This window comes from Vipera ursinii, assembly GCF_947247035.1.
Source record: "Vipera ursinii genome assembly, chromosome: 2".
In the NCBI taxonomy this organism is placed as follows: domain Eukaryota; kingdom Metazoa; phylum Chordata; class Lepidosauria; order Squamata; family Viperidae; genus Vipera; species Vipera ursinii.
This window is the reverse complement of record NC_139513.1, coordinates 175,529,595-175,548,240: the sequence shown is the minus strand read 5'-3', so window position 1 is coordinate 175,548,240 and position 18,646 is coordinate 175,529,595. Positions and strand designations below refer to the sequence as shown.

Below are 18,646 nucleotides of genomic sequence, written 5' to 3'. Positions count from 1 at the left end.
GTTTTCTTGTTGCCACCCATTGAAATGTACAGGTAGCTCTCAACATAGGATGGCAACTGGGACTGGAATTTCCATCACTAAGCAATGCAGTCATAAAGGCAATCACATCAGTTAGGGACGGCAATCCCTGCAGACCTTGCTGCTGTTGCTAACTGAATCCCATGGTGGTTAGGTGAGGCAACTTCCTGCAAGCTTCCCACAACTAAGTCAGTGGGGAAGCTGGAAGGAAGTTGCAAGGCCTGGATGATTTACCAGCAGGCAGGCAGGCAGGCAGGTAAGTTAATTTTAATGTTAGGTTTTACATTTTTTAATCAGTTATAATATGTTGTATACTGTGCCCAGAGACCCTCTTTGAGGAAGATGAACAGTTTAAAAATATGAAATATAAATAAATATAAGTAGATGCTGCAGGGCAGAGAGGAGTGCAAGGGGGTATGTAAAAGTGCAAGGGAGGTGTGACAAGGCTCAGGGAGGATGTGGGGTGGGGGGTGGGGGGGTGTATGCCAGAGTGCAAGAGGGGAATGGAAAGAGCTGGGGACAAGTTGGGGAAGATATGAAGTAATGTACAAGGGCAGGAAGAGGATAGGGCGAGGGTGTGTGAGAGCGGCCTGGTGAGGGTTAGGGAGGAACACAAGGTGTGCAGGAGTGTGAGGGAGGCACGGCAAGAGCCAGGGAGGATGTGCAAGGATGAATGAAGGTGTAAACAAGGGACAGCAAGGGTCGAGGAGGGTGTGCAGGAGTGGCTGGTGTGGCACAAGGACAGAAGGGCTAGAACAGAGTGTGCAGATGGGGGAGACTTATCCCAGTGACTTGCAACCTTCCCTGCTGGTTCCCCATTAGGGAAGGTCGCAAATAGTGATCCTGTGATAGCGGTATGCTTCAAGTGCAACAGCAACTAAGTATGAGCCTGTAGGCAAATGCCCAGATCATAATCATATGACTGCAGGTTGCTGGGGTAGCAGGAACTCCAAGGACCAGTCATAACCACCATTTGTTTGAAAGACTGCTGAACAAATAGTTGTAATTTGAGGATTACTGTATGGATTGCATCAACTGGAAATCTGTTTATAATTTTGGGGGTCTAATGAAGGGATTTGGGTTTATTTTCCACATAAAAGATGTGCTGCAGAGCTAAAAACCACTCTTTCTCATACCTTTCTATATTCTCCCATAGAAGGGGATTTTGCTCCTAGCTTTCCAGATATATTTTAGGCTGCAAAGGAACAGCCAAACAAGGAAGAACATATCCAGCTGCATGTGCTTTTTACTTAAAGAACCAGACTCCCCACTCCTTTGTTATATAAAGAGAATAGATAAATATGGTTTCTCTTGCTATGACTATTAGTTCCCCAAAAGCTATACAACAAATTTCTGGACCCACAAATCTTACCTAAGTGAGCTTTCTAAGGAAAAGCTATAAGGTAAAGGTAAAGGTTCCCCTGCACATGTGTGCTAGACGTTTCCAACTCTAGGGGCCGGTGCTCATCTCCGTTTCAAAGACGAAGAGCCAGCGCTTGTCCGAGGACGTCTCCGTGGTCATGTGGTCGGCATGACTAGACACCAAAGGCGCACGGAACGCTGTTACCTTCCCACCATAGTGGTCCCTATTTTTCTACTTGCATTTTTACTTGCTTTCAAACTGCTAGGTTGGCAGAAGCTGGGAAGAGTAACAGGCGCTCACTCTGCTACGTGGCACTCAGGATTCAACCCGCCAAACTTCCAATCTTCTGATCGACAAGCTCAGCGTCCTAACCCACTGAGCCAGCTATAGATATCACCTAATTTCAAACTAATGCCCTTGAGAAGTGATGAATTATCTCCATTTAATATGGGACTGAAGGGAATAATCCCAATCATCTGGAGGAAACCAGAGGAGAGAGCTGATGCAGAGCATTGTAATTAAGAGAGGCAATTTTAGGAGGACCCAATGCCTTCCTCCTCAGTTAGGTTTAGGCTGACTTAGACTTAGAATCTCACTCACTGGGCTTGTGAACCATAAGGCTGTCTGAACGGAGATGTTTCAGGTAAAGTTTATAGTACATGATATGCCCATTGCGGTCTGCCAAGGGAATCTCCTCCCAAGAGATGGAAGTGGCAGTAGACGAGAGTCTTTTGTCTTGCAATCCTTGGGGACCAGCTGATGGTACTGGAAAAGCAAAGGAGGAAACAGAGGCTGTGAACTGGTTCAGCAGGCAAGCAAAGCGTACAGTTCATCTCCATGCTGTAACAAAGACACATTGCATTACCTACCACAGTACAGAAGATATACCAAAAGTCAAGTTCCATAGGCCAATAAATCCAAAGGAGACCATCAATTTATGAACACCAGAGGAAATGTTTCTATACTAAGAAATGTTCAAAGATCATACATCCAAGGTAGTATTCAAGAAGAAAATGGCCACCATTCAAACATTTAATGTAATTTGTCTCTGGAAACTGACTAACAGTTCTCCCAATATAGGTAAAGTTCTATATAATGGATGCAACCTTTTTTTCAGTATGGAACTCATAAAACAGTTTCCCTCCAGAACTCTGGAAGTGATGGCCTTCTGAAAGGAAATGACCAAATTCTTCCATTGATTGTGCAACAGATGAAACCCCTTAAAGCAGGTACTCCTTGCTTAATGACCATTTGTTCAGTGACTATTTGAAGTTAGGACAGTGCTGAAAAAGGAGACTTACAATTGGTCCCTGAAGTTCTGGCCATTGTAGCACACACACCTAACACGGTCATATGATCACGTTCCGGGTGCTTGGCAACTGGTTCACTCTTATGAGGTTATAGTGTCTTATAGTTATGTGACCACCATTTGCAACCTTCCCTGCCAGCTTCCCATAGGCAAAATCAATGAAAGTTACTCTGGTAAGCTGTTTGTCAAGCACCCAAAATGCGATCATGAGACTGCAGGAGGGGAAGCAGTTGGAATTTTGAAATCAGGTCATAAGGAGCTCCGGGGACCTCTGTCACAAATTTGAATGGTCACTAAGCAATTGGTTATAACTCAAGGACTACCTGAACCAACTATCTAACCTTACGTCTCTCAATGCCTAAGTTCTCTATCTTAGATAATTGAAGCCCTATCTCTTTTGTACCTGTATCAACATTGGTCACACATACAGCATCAGTCACATAGACATGGCTGCCATCTTGACTTTTTTAATACACCTCCTCTCCCCTGCTTCCAATAACCTTGGGTGTTGTTTTTTTCTCTTGGGCAAAAAGAAAAAGAAAACAAAAAAGCTAAGGGAAAAAAACCTAAGCAAATCTGTTCTAAGACTGTTACTTACTTAGCTAAAAAAAATTTAAAGCAGTATCTTTCTACCACTTCTGCAAAAAAGCTGTCATTTTAAGAGAAGGCCTTGTTGATAGGCTGTGGTTTTCTGCATGTTGTTTCCTGTCCTTTGGAGGTGGGTCTCTGCTACTATGGCATGGATCTGGTAGAACAACCTGATCTATAGAGTATAAAAGGGCAACACATGCATGTTTCCAAGCCCTCTCTAAAAAACACAGTTTTTAATACTAAGCAGCTGCAGCCATTAACACTCACCAATAATGTTTTTTAAAACAGTTTTTATTTATAGCACTGTTTTCACACTACTATTGTAAGCTACTTCAGGAAACGCATAATTGAGAAGTGACATATAAATAACAATAAACAGAAGGATGAACCCAATCAGTTTTGGCTTTCCCAACAAACCATAGCTTGTTTTCTATACAGATCAGCAGAGTGCTTGAATTCAATTATAAAGTTTATTCTTGGGCGCAAATTTCCTTTGCTGCTGGAGTTAGCTATACTGCATTAGTTAAAGATATAAATATAGTGCCTCACACTACCGCCCGTTTTTTATTGTAGCAAAGATCATCAATTCAAAAGAGCGATGCTAATCAGCACCCAATCTCAACAGGGCAGAGATGGCTGTGCTATTTAAAGTTACAAGAATGCAGGGAGGAAAATTCATCTGAACGCTCTAAAGATCAAAGGGGAAATTCTGGCTCCACTAGTAAGCCCCCTCCCTTGCACCCCTGACAATTACCTTCTTCTTTGAAATAGGCACGTACAGAGTCTGAGGCAGTTCTCCCATGAGCATACAAACCATACACACACACAAGGTATGGTACTTTTGAACTGAAATTGCCTAAAGAGGAAGAAAGAAACAATGTTTAGAAAACTAATGACTTGCCTCTGGAAGTTGTGGGTGCTCCAACACTGGACGTTTTTAAGAAGAGATTGGATGATCATTTGTCTGAAATGGTATAGGGTTTCCTGCCTGAGCAGGGGGTTGGACTAGAAGACTTTCAAGGTCCCTTTCAACACTGCTATTCTTTTTTTATTTTTATTTATTATATTATTATTATTATTATTATTATTATTATTATTATTATTATTATTATTATTATTATTATTATTATTATTATTTGCTGTATGAACCTTAGTGAGTGGCCTTTGCCAGCCAGCTTTTCTCTCGCCACAGGCTAACAGCTAAGCATGCCTTCATTTCAGTACACAATCCAGGAGATAGCTATTAAACTGTGAAAGGTAAAAGTCACATGCGTCTGCTTTAATTTGCTTCTGCAGGAAATCAAAAGAGAACATAGGACTCCAAGAAGTAGTGGAAAACTTTCAGCACCTCTTTTTCCAGAGGATACCCGCTCCCTTTTTTCAACAGACAAAATTCACTCCAGTGTCCCAGAAGGTGCCATGACCCAATGTCCTTCTACTCCGTTTACTTAACAGAAATGGAGGGACAAACTAGATAAAATTCATGCATTCAAGCAGCATAATTTCATGGTTTTCATTATATAAGACGCAATTTATATGCTTCTGTCAAAATTTGAATAGCCTGGAGAAGATGGAGCTCTAATGCTATAGAGAGCTCCCCTTCCCATGACCTTGCATGCTTGTACATAGTTGCTGTATCCAAGGAAGCTTCCTCTGGAACAAAATGAGGCTTTTTTGTGTGTGGGGGGGAATGAAAATAGCGGCTGCAGAGAGATAATATTTTCAGTCAGTGGTAGTGGAAGAGGCAGCCACAACCACGCACAAAGAGAAAAAGTATGTGCTACGTTTCCTCCTATTTTGTTGTTTACATAATTAATAACATTACTGCAGGTGAGATTGTCCATCTCACCTCTCAATAGGGCGCTGGTACTGCTTCCAAGTGTGCGAGTCCAGTTCAGCAACTCTCCCGTACTATCAGCAATCTCTTTTCTCCACTCGACCACATATTCTTTAGGCTGAACCCACTGAGAATCCATGCTGGGCTTCCATGTCACGTTGAGACCCAAACCTTCTGATGCCACTACTGTCACCTCCTCAGGGCCTGGGAGCTCTAGGAAAAGGAAAGACAGTTCACCATTTTGCAGGACATTGCCCAGAACGCTGGCTATCATCCACACAATTAGCCATAAAATAATCTCATTAATTGCAAGCCTTGAATCTCAGCCAATCTCAGAAAGCTAAACATGGTTGGACCTGGTTAGTACTTGAATAGGAATCTATTAGTTGAAACAAAACCCCTCCAAGCCTTAGGAACAGGTCATGGCAAACTACTTAGTTGTCAAGAAAATTGCACAGATTTCCAAGTCATCACCAGGCCTCACCAGGCCATCCTTCTCAAGTTGTTCAGTTTGTCTGAGGAACTCACCTGGCCTCTAAAAAAAAACCTACTTGGTTTCACAAAGTTTGAACCCTTGATGACCTCATTTACCCATCAGTGTGGTTTTCTTGGCAACAATACGAAAGTCATTTCTGCATAACATTTTGAGAATTTCCACTCTTGCCTCAGCCTTAGATTTTCTTCTAATTTCTCATCCAAATATAACCAGGAGTTCTTAGTATTTAAGGGTTAGCCCAGGTACACTAGATGTTATGTAGCTGGGAATTTCACCCCTAAAATTAGAGAATCAAAGTAGTTAACTGCCTGGTATAAAATACATCAGGATCTTTTCTTAAGGTGGAGTACAGAAAGGGTGACAGGAATGAATATGTTGTGAGTGAAGGGAAAGGAAGCCACCACCTATTCTTCTTCAAGAATCAGATGAGAAAGCCAGAAAGTGAGGCAAGAAAGAACTGTTTCAACCCTTTAGTGTAACATGAAGGTGCACCTGTTTTCTCCAAGCTGAGATTGGCCCAGAGAGTCTTGTTAACAGAATTGCGGGCTGCTATTGAGACGTACTGTGCAGCAATAGGGATCAAAGCCTGACAGCAATTGTAATTCATTCTGTAGAGTGTTTTGCTGTGGTCCAGGAAGACAATTTCATAATCAAGGATCTTTCCCTGGGCTGCTTCTGGATCCAGTGCCTGTGAGAAGGGAAGCAGAATTCCTCAGCAGAGTAAAGAAGAGGGAGGGAGGGAGGGAGGGAGGGAGGGAGGGAGGGAGGAAAGAAAGAAAGAAAGAAAGAAAGAAAGAAAGAAAGAAAGAAAGAAAGAAAGAAAGAAAGAAAGAAAAGAAAGGGAAACGGCTGAAGTAACCCAATTCATAGTCACTTGTGCCCTGCTTGTCCTGAACCAGACACACCACAGGTACTGGTCATGAGCAATCCCAGTCAAAACTGGATCAACATTAGAGTCTGTGCCATTGACATGAGCAGTACAAAAATTAAAAGATAAAAGATTGCACTCATTTTGGCAAGTAAATGATAGGTTAAGAAAATGTGCACAAGCTTCTTCCTAGTTTCTTCTAAAAAGCAGGAAGCTGTCAAGTGAAAGACGTTTTATCAAGAGGGGCTGAAAAGACCATCCTGAGGTGCTTCAATGTTTTTCACTCCAAGGACCAAGCAAGCAAAAAGAAAGGGGGGGGCTTTTTTCCACTCTCTACTTTCTCCCTCACCCTAACTGCTTGCATCCCTCTCAGGTGAGAACCTACTCTTGGGCCCCAGGGGAGTCCAGCTGCCCAAACAGGGAGAGGATAAAAAAACAGAAATAACTAGCCAAGCAGGAGCTGTAAAAGAGACCTGATTTTTGCTAGCATTACCTAGCACAGGGGTAGGCAACCTCGGCTCTTTTATGACTCATGGACTTCAACTCCCAGAATTCCTGAGTCAGCATAGCTGACTCAGGAATTCTGGGAGTTGAAGTCCATGAGTCATAAAAGAGACGAGAGAAGAAATGTATGCACATTAGGGCAATTTGCAGGTCAGTACAGAAAATGTTGTAGTTAATAAACCCTTTGACTTACTGCCTACTTATATGTGAATTTCTAATCTTTTGTAACTTAATTTTACTGAAAGGGGAAAAAACTGGTGATGAGAGTTATTGCATGTTATTTAAGGCATTTTTTAAATTCACTGTCAGTGGAAGAAGACAAAAGAAGCAGCTGCTCGAGTTACTCTCCATGAAAAAAAAACATTTTTAAAATACGATCAAGTTGAAGAATTTTATATTTCAGGGAATTTGAAAGCATTCAGCTCTACATGAAATGCAAGCCTGATAATATGGAAGCTATCATACATGTTCCAAGATTGTATTACTGTTATTTATTGCCTTTACAGTATATTTTACAGAATGTTCAAAGGAACTTGATTGTTAGTAATAACTTTGGGTTTACACTTCTCAAATGAAATCTGATATCCTAGGATGCACATTTTAGGCTAACTTAGATTCAAGTCTATGGAAAGTGTATTTTGAAAATCACAGCTGCTAAGCTTATTACTGAATCATCATTCTGTTTGTTTTATTAGAATGAATCCTAAGCACATTTATCTTGCTCTTATTTAATAGCTCCTGACAGTAATAGATGCCTCACCAGCACTTGAAACATCTCTTTTCATGTATTAAAGTTTAATTAGCAGTGGGCTAATGCCTCCTTAAGTAACACCAGCTGCCTGCAATTAGTGCAGGTTGGAGTTCCACCAGGCTCAAGGTTGACTCAGCCTTCCATCCTTCCGAGGTAGGTAAAATGAGGACCCAGATTGTTGGGGGCAATAAGCTGACTTTGTAATAATGCCGCTTGGGGGGGCACGAAAGCCCTAATAAGCAGGCATATACATAGAATGAAGGCTACTGCTAAGCACATTGATTTGTGCTTCTTAGATTGTAAGCCGCCCTGAGTCTTCGGAGAAGGGCGGGATATAAATGGGATTAAAAAAAAACACTTCCAAATTTGCAGCAGGGGTATATTCTACCTATGTAAAACAGCTTCAGTTTTTAAGAATACATTAAGTATCTAGATAGACTTCCTTTTTATTTCCAAATCTTTTTTCTTTTCCAATTTTTTTCTTGTATCTCTAATCAAAATGAGAAAAAGCGTTTCTCTCTCTTCCTTGGCAAATTTGGCTTCTGGTCCAGTTACTGATATCATTCTTGTAGAGATTTTGTTTCTTTAAACTATCACCCCTTTGGATCATTCATAGTTTGCCTCAAAATTCTTTTATGCAGATTCTGATCTGGCCCTAAAAAGACTGACCTGCCCTAGGACCCACAGAGAGGAACACTATATGATAAGAAACAGGATGTAGCTCACCTTCCAGAGCAAGAAACCGCTTTGATTCTGGCGGTCAGAAACACACTCTTTTTGCCACACATCAACTTGACCCAAAGGAGCTAAAGGAATCAGAAAGGAGGCAGGTAATTACTAAGAACAAACAGGATAGCCACACAGGTCTTCCCCTGAATAATACAAGTAAGAAACAACTGAAAAAGGAACACTGTGCATAATATGTAAGGTTACAAATGGGGAAAAAAATCCTAATAAGGATAAAGACTCAAATACAAAAAAAAATCCAATAAGGATAAGGATGCAGACCTGGCTGTTCATAGGCAATGAATATCGACCAAACAGAACCAACAGAAAATTAGAAATCTACACTAGACTCCTCCCACCCATTTAGTGAATGCTAACACTTTTGATAACACTTGTCCCAAAATTATGTATTTTAATTGCACCTCTATTTGTCTCAAAATGCATTGTGTAAATGCAGCAAACAAGTGTTTGAAAAAGTATACATCGACCAGTTTTCTGCTGAGGTGCTACTGCATTCACTTTGATTGCATGAATTGCTGCTTCATCCACAGCTGTACCTACCAGCCTCACAGGTACAGAAGAGTTTGGAAGAACTCCATTCGCTCCAAAAGCCTTTTTTATTTTTTGGGATGCACCGTACCTGCACCTCATAGCAGGTGAATGGCTTCAGGTCATAGAATTCATGGTTTTCTTGGTCTAGATGGGTCTCCTGCAGCTGGGAATGGAACATACTCATATTGTTGTTGTTGTTTTTTTAATTGAAAAGTTTTAAAATACATTTTATCTTTAACAATCCCCCCTCCCCCCCCACCTATCCCTCCCTACCCCTCCCCCCCATTTCCCCCTCCCCCCCCCGACTTCCCAGAGCTAAGTACAAGGTATAAAAACAAAAAACAATCATAAACATCCATATGCTAACAACAATAAACTATTAAGTCTATCGCTCTCTAGCTCATATAAGATAACTACAAGCAATATTAATATTACATATAAAAAGAAAGAGAAAAGAAAAAAGAAAGGAAGACTTATTCAAATGCTAAATGAAACTTTTTAATCCCATATTTGTTCTGGATATAATCAATCCATTTTTTCCACTCCATAATATAACGTTCTTGCGAAATATTGTTGTTGTTATATTAACATTCTAACCATCTATTTTGCAAGATCACTCAAAGGGATCCAAGTTGAAACAAAAATTTCAAAAACCTTTCATCTAAATTTCCACTAGAATTACAGCATCTAATATTACACCGCAAGAACAGAATAGCACGCTGGATGCAGATCCATATCATGTTTACTATTAGGACCTAAAGTACCGTATTTTTCGGACCATAAGACGCACCTGACCATAAGACGCACCCAGTTTTCAGAGCAGGCAAACAAGAAAAAAAAATTCTGAACCAAATAGTACCGGTATACTAAAACAGGGCTTTTCAACCTTTTCATCCATTGTACCACTTTTAGGACAAGGCAATGTCCGAGTACCACCAGTCGCCCAGCAAGGTGTCAAAAACTTGACCCCCCACCAAAAAAGGAAAAAAAATGATAAAGTACAGGTAGTCCTTGACTTACAATGATTCACTTAGTGACCGTTCAAAGTTATGATGGCACTGAAAAAAGCGACTTATGACCATTTTTCACACTTATGACCGTTGCAGCATCCCAGGGTCATGTGATTTACATTCGGATGCTTGGCAATCGATTCATATTTATGATGGTCACATTGTTCCAGGGTCATGTGATCGCCTTTTGCAACCTTCTGAGAAGCAAAGTTAGTGGGGAAACCAGATTCACATAACAATCATGTTACTAATTTAATTTCTCTCTCCTTCTCTTTCTCTCCCTCTCTCCCCCTCCCTCTTTCTTTCTCTCTCTCTTTCCCTTTCTCTCCATCTCCCTCTTTCTCTCCCTATTTTTCTCTTTCCCTCTATCTCTCCCTTTCTCTCTCTCCCTCTATTTCCCTCCCTTTCTTTCTCCTTCTCTCTCCCTCTCTCTCCCTCTCTATTTTTCTCTTTCCCTTTATTTCTCCCTTTCTCTCTCTCCCTCTATTTCCCTCCCTCTTTCTTTCTCCTTCTCTCTCTCCCTCTTTCTCTTTCTCTCCCTTTCTTTCTCTCCCTCTTTCCCTCTCCCTCTTTCTCTCCCTCTATTTCTCTCCCTTTCTTTCTCCTCTCTCCCTCTTTCTCTCCCTCCCTATTTCTTTCTCCTTCTCTCTCTCCCTCTCTTTCTCTCTCTCTCTCTTTCTCTTTCTCCCTCCCTCTCCCATTGTCCCTTCCTTCCTTCCTTCCTTCCTTCCTTCCTTCCTTCCTTCCTTCCTTCCTTCCTTCCTTCCTTCCCTCCCTCTTTGTCCTTCCCTCTCTGCATTAGAGCAGTACCCGCGGAGGCGGCCCTGCGGCCCGGCTTTCTCTTGCAGAAAGCAAGCTGAAACGGAGCGAGGGAGATTGCCAGAAATGCGAATCGGCCGATCTCGCACTCCTGCAAACTCCCTCGCTCGGTTTCAGCTTCCCTTGCTACAAGAGAAAGCAGGCTGAAACGAGGGAGATTGCAGCAGCGCGAGATCAGCCAATTCGCATTCCTGGCAATCTCCCTCACTCCGTTTCAGCCTGCTTTCTCTTGTAGCAAGGGAAGCTGAAACCGAGCGAGGCAGATTGCAGGAGCGTGAGATCGGCATTTCTCAGCACGTGCCGATTCGTGCTCCTGGCAATCTCCCTTGCTTTCCACTTGCAGAGGTTGGGGCTGGCCATAGGGATCACCTTCAGACCATAAGACGCACCCTCGTTTTCCCCCACACACACACTTTTGGGGGAAAAAAGTGCGTCTTATGGTCCAAAAAATACGGTAATATATAACAGCTAAAGCAAGGATTTGACAATGGCCTCCAGGAAACTGCCTTCAGTTGATTAACGGGGAAATCCTAGACAAAGCCAGCTGTAGCTCAATGAAATGGACCTTCAGCAGACAGCCACAATTCAAATGATGGGGAAAAATGCAAAACATACACAAAACAGGTCACAAATGCAAGATAGACTCACATAGGCCCATTCATGGTCTGTGGATATCTTGTATCGAATAGCGTAACTGAGAGGTTGGTCACTATGCAATTCAGACCACTGAGGGTTTTTCCATGTCACTGTGGCTTCAGAGCAATCCTGTTCCACATGATCCAGTTCAGGAGGACAAGGCTTCACTGAAACATGAGGGAAGAGTTTAATCATATATCATATCACTCATCATTACTCCTAACTGCCACACCTAGTGATAAAAGCATTGATCTACACACAGACATTGCACTAAGCCAAAATATGGTTTATTTTTGACTAAGCAGTGTGTGAAACTAAGGACAGATTAGTGATGTGTGTAGGGCTGTTTTGGCATATTCAGCAAACCTTGGTTAGAAAATCTTGGCTTCGCACAATACATAAGTCTCATCATGTCAATGGTTTATTGAATAAGCCACAACAGACTGGGTTTTCACATTATCCTAAATCATAAGCAAGCCAAGCATGTCATAGCTTTTCAAAATGTGTGAATTTAGTCAAGATATCTTTAGTATAAGGTATCTGTCCTACTGTAAATTCAGTCCTTCTTATACTTGGGACCCAGTCTTGATCTTCCAGAGTCATACAGAAGTCTGCTATCTGAAATATGCCATTGCAATTCCTCAGGAGGTAGAAAATTCAGAATGTTAACCTATAGACCCAACTGGCTGCTGTGAGGACTACAGAGATGAGCCTGAGCGTTAGTGTCAGTACAAACAAGGAGAGTGACAAAAGCCAAAAGGGGCCAACACTTGGCCTGCACAAGTAGGCAAGAAAAGAAAGGCACTTTTTTGAAGCAAAAAGTGATCATTGTTTTCCTAGATTCATTCTCAGAGCATTCTGGCTCTCGAATTTAGTTTCTCTAACCTATTTCATCCAGGCTGAAGTTTAATTTCTTGAAGACAGCAATACCGGCTGCACTGTGAACTTCCATCCAGACACTGTATTTGTCTCCATGTGTCAGTTTCCTTCGTTCAATAAGCAGCCAGTTCTGTCCCGTCTGGGCTATCACTAAGTGCACTTGGCCAAGATGTCTTCAGAAAAACAAGGACATACAGATATATCTAACAACAGATTATATAAATGGAAACTAGACATTTGCTATTTCCTATCAATCCAGCTATCCTGCCCAAGCCGGCATCTTTCAAGAGTTGCAGATAAAGGCACAGACGCGTAGACACCCACAAAACTCTTTATCTAGTCCCCTTTAAGCTCTTTTTAAATTATTCTTCTTGACTTCCAACTGTCTCTGCCTTTTAATCTTTGCAGAACTGCAGATTTTGCCTGGTGCCAGCTATTACAAAAGAGATTCTACATAGAACTTTTAATTTTTGAAAGAAAGAAAAGCCTAAGCCAGCTAAATGTTAAAAGCAAGTCATTTAAAGCAGTCATAATTTAGAAACGATTCTTCTTTCTTTCCTGTGCACTAAACATCTATAAAAAGTTTAAACTCTATAGTCAAGGTTCTTATGTTCTCTGAGCTTTAATGAAAAGACTTCTGACACTTGCTGTTTATGATGGTAGCTCCTATGTGCTTTTCTGAAAATCTCTCTCAGAGCTCCCAATCCACTCAGTTCAACTGACAAAGATAACTCTTCCATTATTTTCCTTAATATTCTACACTTTTCTAATATTGGCCCATTTGGCTAAAACCTCATTCATGAAACTACAAAATCCTAATAGGTTATTCCTTTACTCTCTGTAATCCCCTATATACTTCCTAAATAAAGTCATTTAGTCAATAGATTACACTGGCCAACATAAGAGGTCCTAGTTGAAAAAGGCAATGAATTATTAATTTGGATATTTGTACTATAAGTCAATATAAGGGCTCACTAACGGGAGCATTATGCCAAATTTTAGGCTCTGGTAGTGAAGGATATAAGTGGCGTTAGGATTTTGAGATTCCCAGGTCAACCAGCTGCAGTTCACAAAGTTGCTGAGAAATGGTTGGAAGCACTGCAGGCCCATAGTGGCATCTGGGTCACCTACAAAAAAAATCACAAATCAGCATTCCAAATTACTGCAGTTGAAGACACATTTCATGGGAAGGAATTATAGCTACATGAAAGTTAGGATCCTCCTAACCGAACTTTCCCTAACTCCTGTCTTTGGGTTAGGACAGCAACTTGAAAAATCCCCAGAGAATCCTATAATCCTAACATAGCTAGAAGAAAGACTTGGGAGAAGAGATTCCAGAAGAGGATGCAATAGGTTGGAAACAGTATGGAGTTTAATCCTGACCTGCCACTGCTTCAACAGTTGCCTGCCCTAGAAGTCATTATTTGCCATCCAACTACTAGGATTATGATTACAGCCATTCAAAATAGATGCAGGAATTACACAGTCAAGAACTGCAAATGAGATTGATTATGGTACCAAACAGTAGAAGAAGCTCATCATATGCAAACTACCATCACAGGAAGATATTAAGGTATTAAATTTTAAGGCTATATGTCACATTTACTATCAGGAAGAGAATTGCTGCAGCACATCGCAAAGGATGGGACCAGAATTTGTATTCCCTCTTTTTTAAAAAAACAAGTTTTATTAATTTTCCAGTTTTACATCTAAATATTTAGAAAGCAGCATGGTGATTGGGTAATCAATAGTCCAATAACAAGATCTTTTGTACATGTCTCAGGTTACATCATCAAAAATTCCCTCTCTCTTTCCCTTACTACATCACATTCAAGTTAATACATTTCTAATTATAACATGATCAGTTAAAACATTCATCAATATAATTTTACTTATACATATCCATGTCCTGTTTTTAAATTTTACCTAATTTCAATTACGGTGTTCCAATTTGGCCTTTAAGGTCCATAATAGATTTCAGGTAACCCAAATTTCCCTTATTTCATTACATAATAGCTGTCATATCTATAATACACATATTGCTTACTTAAATACATTCTTATTTTATTTCACAGATATATTCTATTTCTCATCCTAGTACCTCATCATTTACTAATAAAGTATCATTTATTATCTCAATCCATAATTCAAAACTATATTCTAATAACTAATTTTCATTTCCCTTGTAAATCTAAGTCCTAGATATTAAATCAATTAATATCTTTTAAAGTCTCCCCTTAGCCCATTAAGTGAAGTTTTAGGCAGTTCCATTATGAATAAAAAAAATCCCATTTTTTAAGCCTAACTCTGGCTTTCTTTTTGTGCCAAGCAGGCTTCCATAACAGTGCCTTTAAATCCTCAAGTGGATCTCCCTTCATTCCTACACATTCTTTGAATCAAGGGAGACAATCCAGTTGTCAATTTTTCAAAGGAACTGGCCCCTTTATAATCATTAAATTGTTGCCCTAATAGTTCAAATCTCCATGTTTGGTTTTGTATATTTGTCATTTCAGTCTGGTCTTCTTCCGATTTCATCTGACTTGGGTAAGAAGTCATGTCCAATGTTGTGGTTGTTGTTTGTTTGTGTAGATTCTCAGTATGCTGTATTTGTCGAAGGTCCTCTTCATGGTTGTCGCCCCTCCAGGGTGACTTTCTACCCTTTTCAGGGTGTCCCAACGGAGGAAAACCGGGCGGCGGAGAGAACACTCTCCCGGTGCGTCCGCCAGCACTGCAATTGCAAACTGGAAGCCATATTCCCTCTTTTTTTAGGAATAGCATTAAGCCTATTTAGAGTTTGCATAACACTAAATGTAATGCAAATATGTCCTTCACCTTCAAATTCTGAAAAAATATGATGTTTTGCTACCTATTTTTAGTTGTCAGAAGGAGGGGGCCTCTGGAGGCCAAGGTTGGCCACTATTGTTCAATCCCTTTCAGGGTATTATTGAAAATGAAAAATAATGTGTTTATTTGAAGAACATTTAAAACAAGTTCAGCTCAAACTGATGTCTGGGATTAATACAATTAGAACACACACTTTGCTAATTCCTGCTGTCTCTACTTTTCCCCCCAATTGTCAACAGACCAAATTTCCTTTCCCCTACTTTCAACCCTAAGACATAATTCTTTATTCTCCAGGTTATCTTCTCCAGCTATTCCAAACATAAGCCCCCAGTATAGTTTTGCCATCACTCAATCAGCAAGCAAGATAAAGGTCAATGTGTTGAAAATGTTTCGCTTGCTTCACTTCTTCTACTTTGGAGGCCTATTTGGGGCTTTTGATAGATTTCTTGTGTGGGTTTTAAAGAGCAAGGGGCAAGAAGGTGACAGTAGCAGCAGTAGCCATCACTAAGTGCAGGTCTACACACATTTGACAGTCCTTCTTCTTGTTGTCTTGAAGTTATGCAAACATGTCTGGCCAGCCTGCCTCTCCTTAGCAAACAGAGATCTGGATATATGGTAGGTCCACAGATCCATCAAGATCCCTAATCACAAGTAACTGAATACATATTCTCTTACCATTGGAGCCCTAAATGGCTGCCATCTCAGATTCCTTTAAACTGGATCCACAACTTACAACAAATCTGAGACATGGTACCTAAATTAAAGAGATCTGAAATGGGATATGGCTTTAAACCTTCAGTTAAAGAGAGGCATAGGAAAGTTAAAAATGGTTCAGCTCACATGTTCATTACCTGGAATTGACATCCAAGCATATTGGCTTTCCTCAAGAGCACAGATGAAGTTTTTGGGAAACAGATCTATTGAAGCAAAGCAATAATATTTCTCCTTTACCTTTCAGCCCAGAGACCTTGAAGGTTAGGAGTAGCAACCCTGCAACACCCCATCTGCTTCTCATGATGCTAACTCAAGTAGTGGTACGATGGAGGAGCACCTGGAGAAATGCTCAGCCTCTGTAACATTAAAAGAAAATCATTCCATCTTCAAGTTATTAACAGAGCAGAAAATAAAACATTTTGAAACTCAAAGAGTTTGAGGGTAGAGTAAGGGTTGAGAAGATAAGTTGGGAAGGAAGGAAGGATTGGAAAACTGTTGTGTCACTTATTGTTGGCAATATGCGACAAGGATCGGATAACCACATTGCTCAAAAGATAAGCCATAGCAATGGATGAAGGGGGAAATAAGAACTGTTCCCTAAAATTTCACATATGCTGGGTATGTTTTATAATCAGTTATCAATGGGCTCACCATTTTATCCAGTCTACTGAAATTTGAATAAAGTACAATAGACTAAGTTCATATATTAGGTTGGTTTACAAATCCTAAGTTTATGTTGCCAACTAAGTGGAATAAAAACAAATAATGTTAAGTATTAACCGAACACACTGTGGATTATTCAGCAAAATATAGGGAAAGCAGCTGTGGATTACAGTTATACATGGAGCAGATACATACAATTTCCCCAGGTCATTCCCCTGACAGTGATTATATTTGGACACCATAGTATCTGCCTTATTCACATATTAAATGTAGTTCTTTTCACCATATTATGTAAGCCAGTCATTTTTAAACTGATTTATAATTTAGCATGTTGCATGAAGCACTTCATAGAGTTTTTGCAATACTACTAGCATGCAGATATATTTGTTTAATCAATTTAGAAACTACCCAACTTCTAACCCATCAGGGAAACTACACTGAAAAAGTAATGAAAAGAGTTCATAAGCAGCCCAAAGACACATAACCAAACAAAACAAAACCCATATTCAATAGGGGCTCAACCATCAATCTGCCCCATAGCCTGGGAGAATAGATAGGTCTTCAGTAGCTTCCTGAATGTCACAGGATGGGAACATAATCTAAATCTGGATTTGGAGAAACTGGTTGATAGGATGAATTCCTTATGTATGAAATGCCTAAGATCACATGGTAATTTACAATTATTTTTATTTATTTATTTTAATCCCATTTATATCCCATTTATATCTCCGAAGACTCAGGGCGGCTTACAATTTAAGCACAAACCAATGTGCTTAGCAATAGCCTTCATTCTATGTATATGCCTGCTTATTAGGGCTTTGGGGGGGGGGCAAACGGCATTATTGCAAAGTCAGCTTATTGCCCCCAACAATCTGAGTCCTCATTTTACCTACCTCGGAAGGATGGAAGGCTGAGTCAACCTTGAGCCTGGTGGGATGCGAACCTGCAGGCAGCTGGTGTTACTTAAGGAGGCATTAGCCCACTGCTCCACCAAGGCTCTTAAATAAATAAAAAACAGGAGAAAGAGTGCCAGGAATCTGTTTTGGGATGGGACTTGGACTTTTCCAGGACCAAATCAGACTGGCTGAGGATCTCTTCTAGCAAACAGGCTAGACAGACAATTAGCGGATGTGACAACTGCGGATCTATTGTCTTCCGAAGGAATCGGGTAGCGCCACCTTCCCTATTGCCTGTGCTGTATACCGGTATTCGAAGCAGCCCCTACAGATAGCCTGAGACAGCGCCACAACCCTCAGTTCATCTGGCTCCAATGTTTCATGCTAACTGCTAATTTCTATAAATGCCTTCCAGCTATAAAAATCAACGTCCCGACCGGAGATCGAATTCATTACACGAATACGGAGGGGAGGTCCCACAATGACCCCCCCCCCCACACACACACACCCTTGTCATCACCCCACTCCGTGTGTGACAATATTGTGAATTCATAAGAATGTTTCTGGGACCAGATAAGTCGCCTGTTTAAATTGCTCTTTGGCTCCCACTTGACCTCCAAACGGTCCCTTTCCACTTTAGGTGAGCCATTCATCGGAAGCTAATTTTTTAATCGGAAAAGATTCGCAGAAGGAACGTTCCCAACTGCTTGGGAAGATCCGAGGAAAGCCTGCAGAAAATCCCAAGCAATTTTTTTTCTCCAAAGGAGAAGGCGCTTTCCCCACTTTAGCTCACTTACCACCAACAGCTGCCAGCGCTCTCCAGCGCCAGCGTTTCCCAGCACCGCAGAGAAAAAGACTGTCGCGAGTTGACTCAACGCTTCCCGGACGTCGCCGCGCCAGGCGCGTGAAGCTACTACCCCTGGTCGCTCCAGGGCCCCGAGAACGCCCCGCGCCGCGCTTGCCCCGCCCTCGGCCCAACCGCGGTGGAGGGGAGGCGGGTAGAGGGGCGCCAGCTGCTCGCGGATTATTTCCATTTCCTCTTCTGATGCAGACCGTGCTTATCATCAAGGGTTGAGACGAAAGAAGAAGCCGCCTGCTTCCTCCCTGCATGCCGCTCGAAAGGAGGAACGTGAGGCCGGCGTAAAAGAGGAAGTTGGGCAGCTAACGAGA

General features: G+C 41.2%; 1 protein-coding gene across 2 annotated transcripts in view; it reads right to left on the bottom strand.

Moving 5' to 3' along the window:
- IL27RA (interleukin 27 receptor subunit alpha) overlaps positions 1-18,495 on the bottom strand; it is a 36,064-nt gene extending 17,569 nt beyond the window's left edge. Inside the window, exons 1-11 of one of the 2 annotated variants that reach the window (XM_083352807.1) lie at positions 18,274-18,495; positions 16,155-16,273; positions 13,339-13,486; positions 12,366-12,532; positions 11,493-11,647; positions 9,025-9,178; positions 8,464-8,543; positions 6,107-6,302; positions 5,131-5,331; positions 4,036-4,137; positions 1,982-2,146 (exon numbers count right to left, since the gene is read on the bottom strand). In XM_083352807.1, the coding sequence (XP_083208933.1) occupies positions 1,982-2,146; positions 4,036-4,137; positions 5,131-5,331; positions 6,107-6,302; positions 8,464-8,543; positions 9,025-9,178; positions 11,493-11,647; positions 12,366-12,532; positions 13,339-13,486; positions 16,155-16,218 (1,432 nt within the window). In that variant the 5' untranslated portion in view covers positions 16,219-16,273; positions 18,274-18,495. The remainder of the gene's footprint in view (positions 1-1,981; positions 2,147-4,035; positions 4,138-5,130; positions 5,332-6,106; positions 6,303-8,463; positions 8,544-9,024; positions 9,179-11,492; positions 11,648-12,365; positions 12,533-13,338; positions 13,487-16,154; positions 16,274-18,273) is intronic. The other variant, XM_083352806.1, reaches the window with a different exon arrangement.
- Between the last annotated feature and the right edge of the window lie 151 nt (positions 18,496-18,646).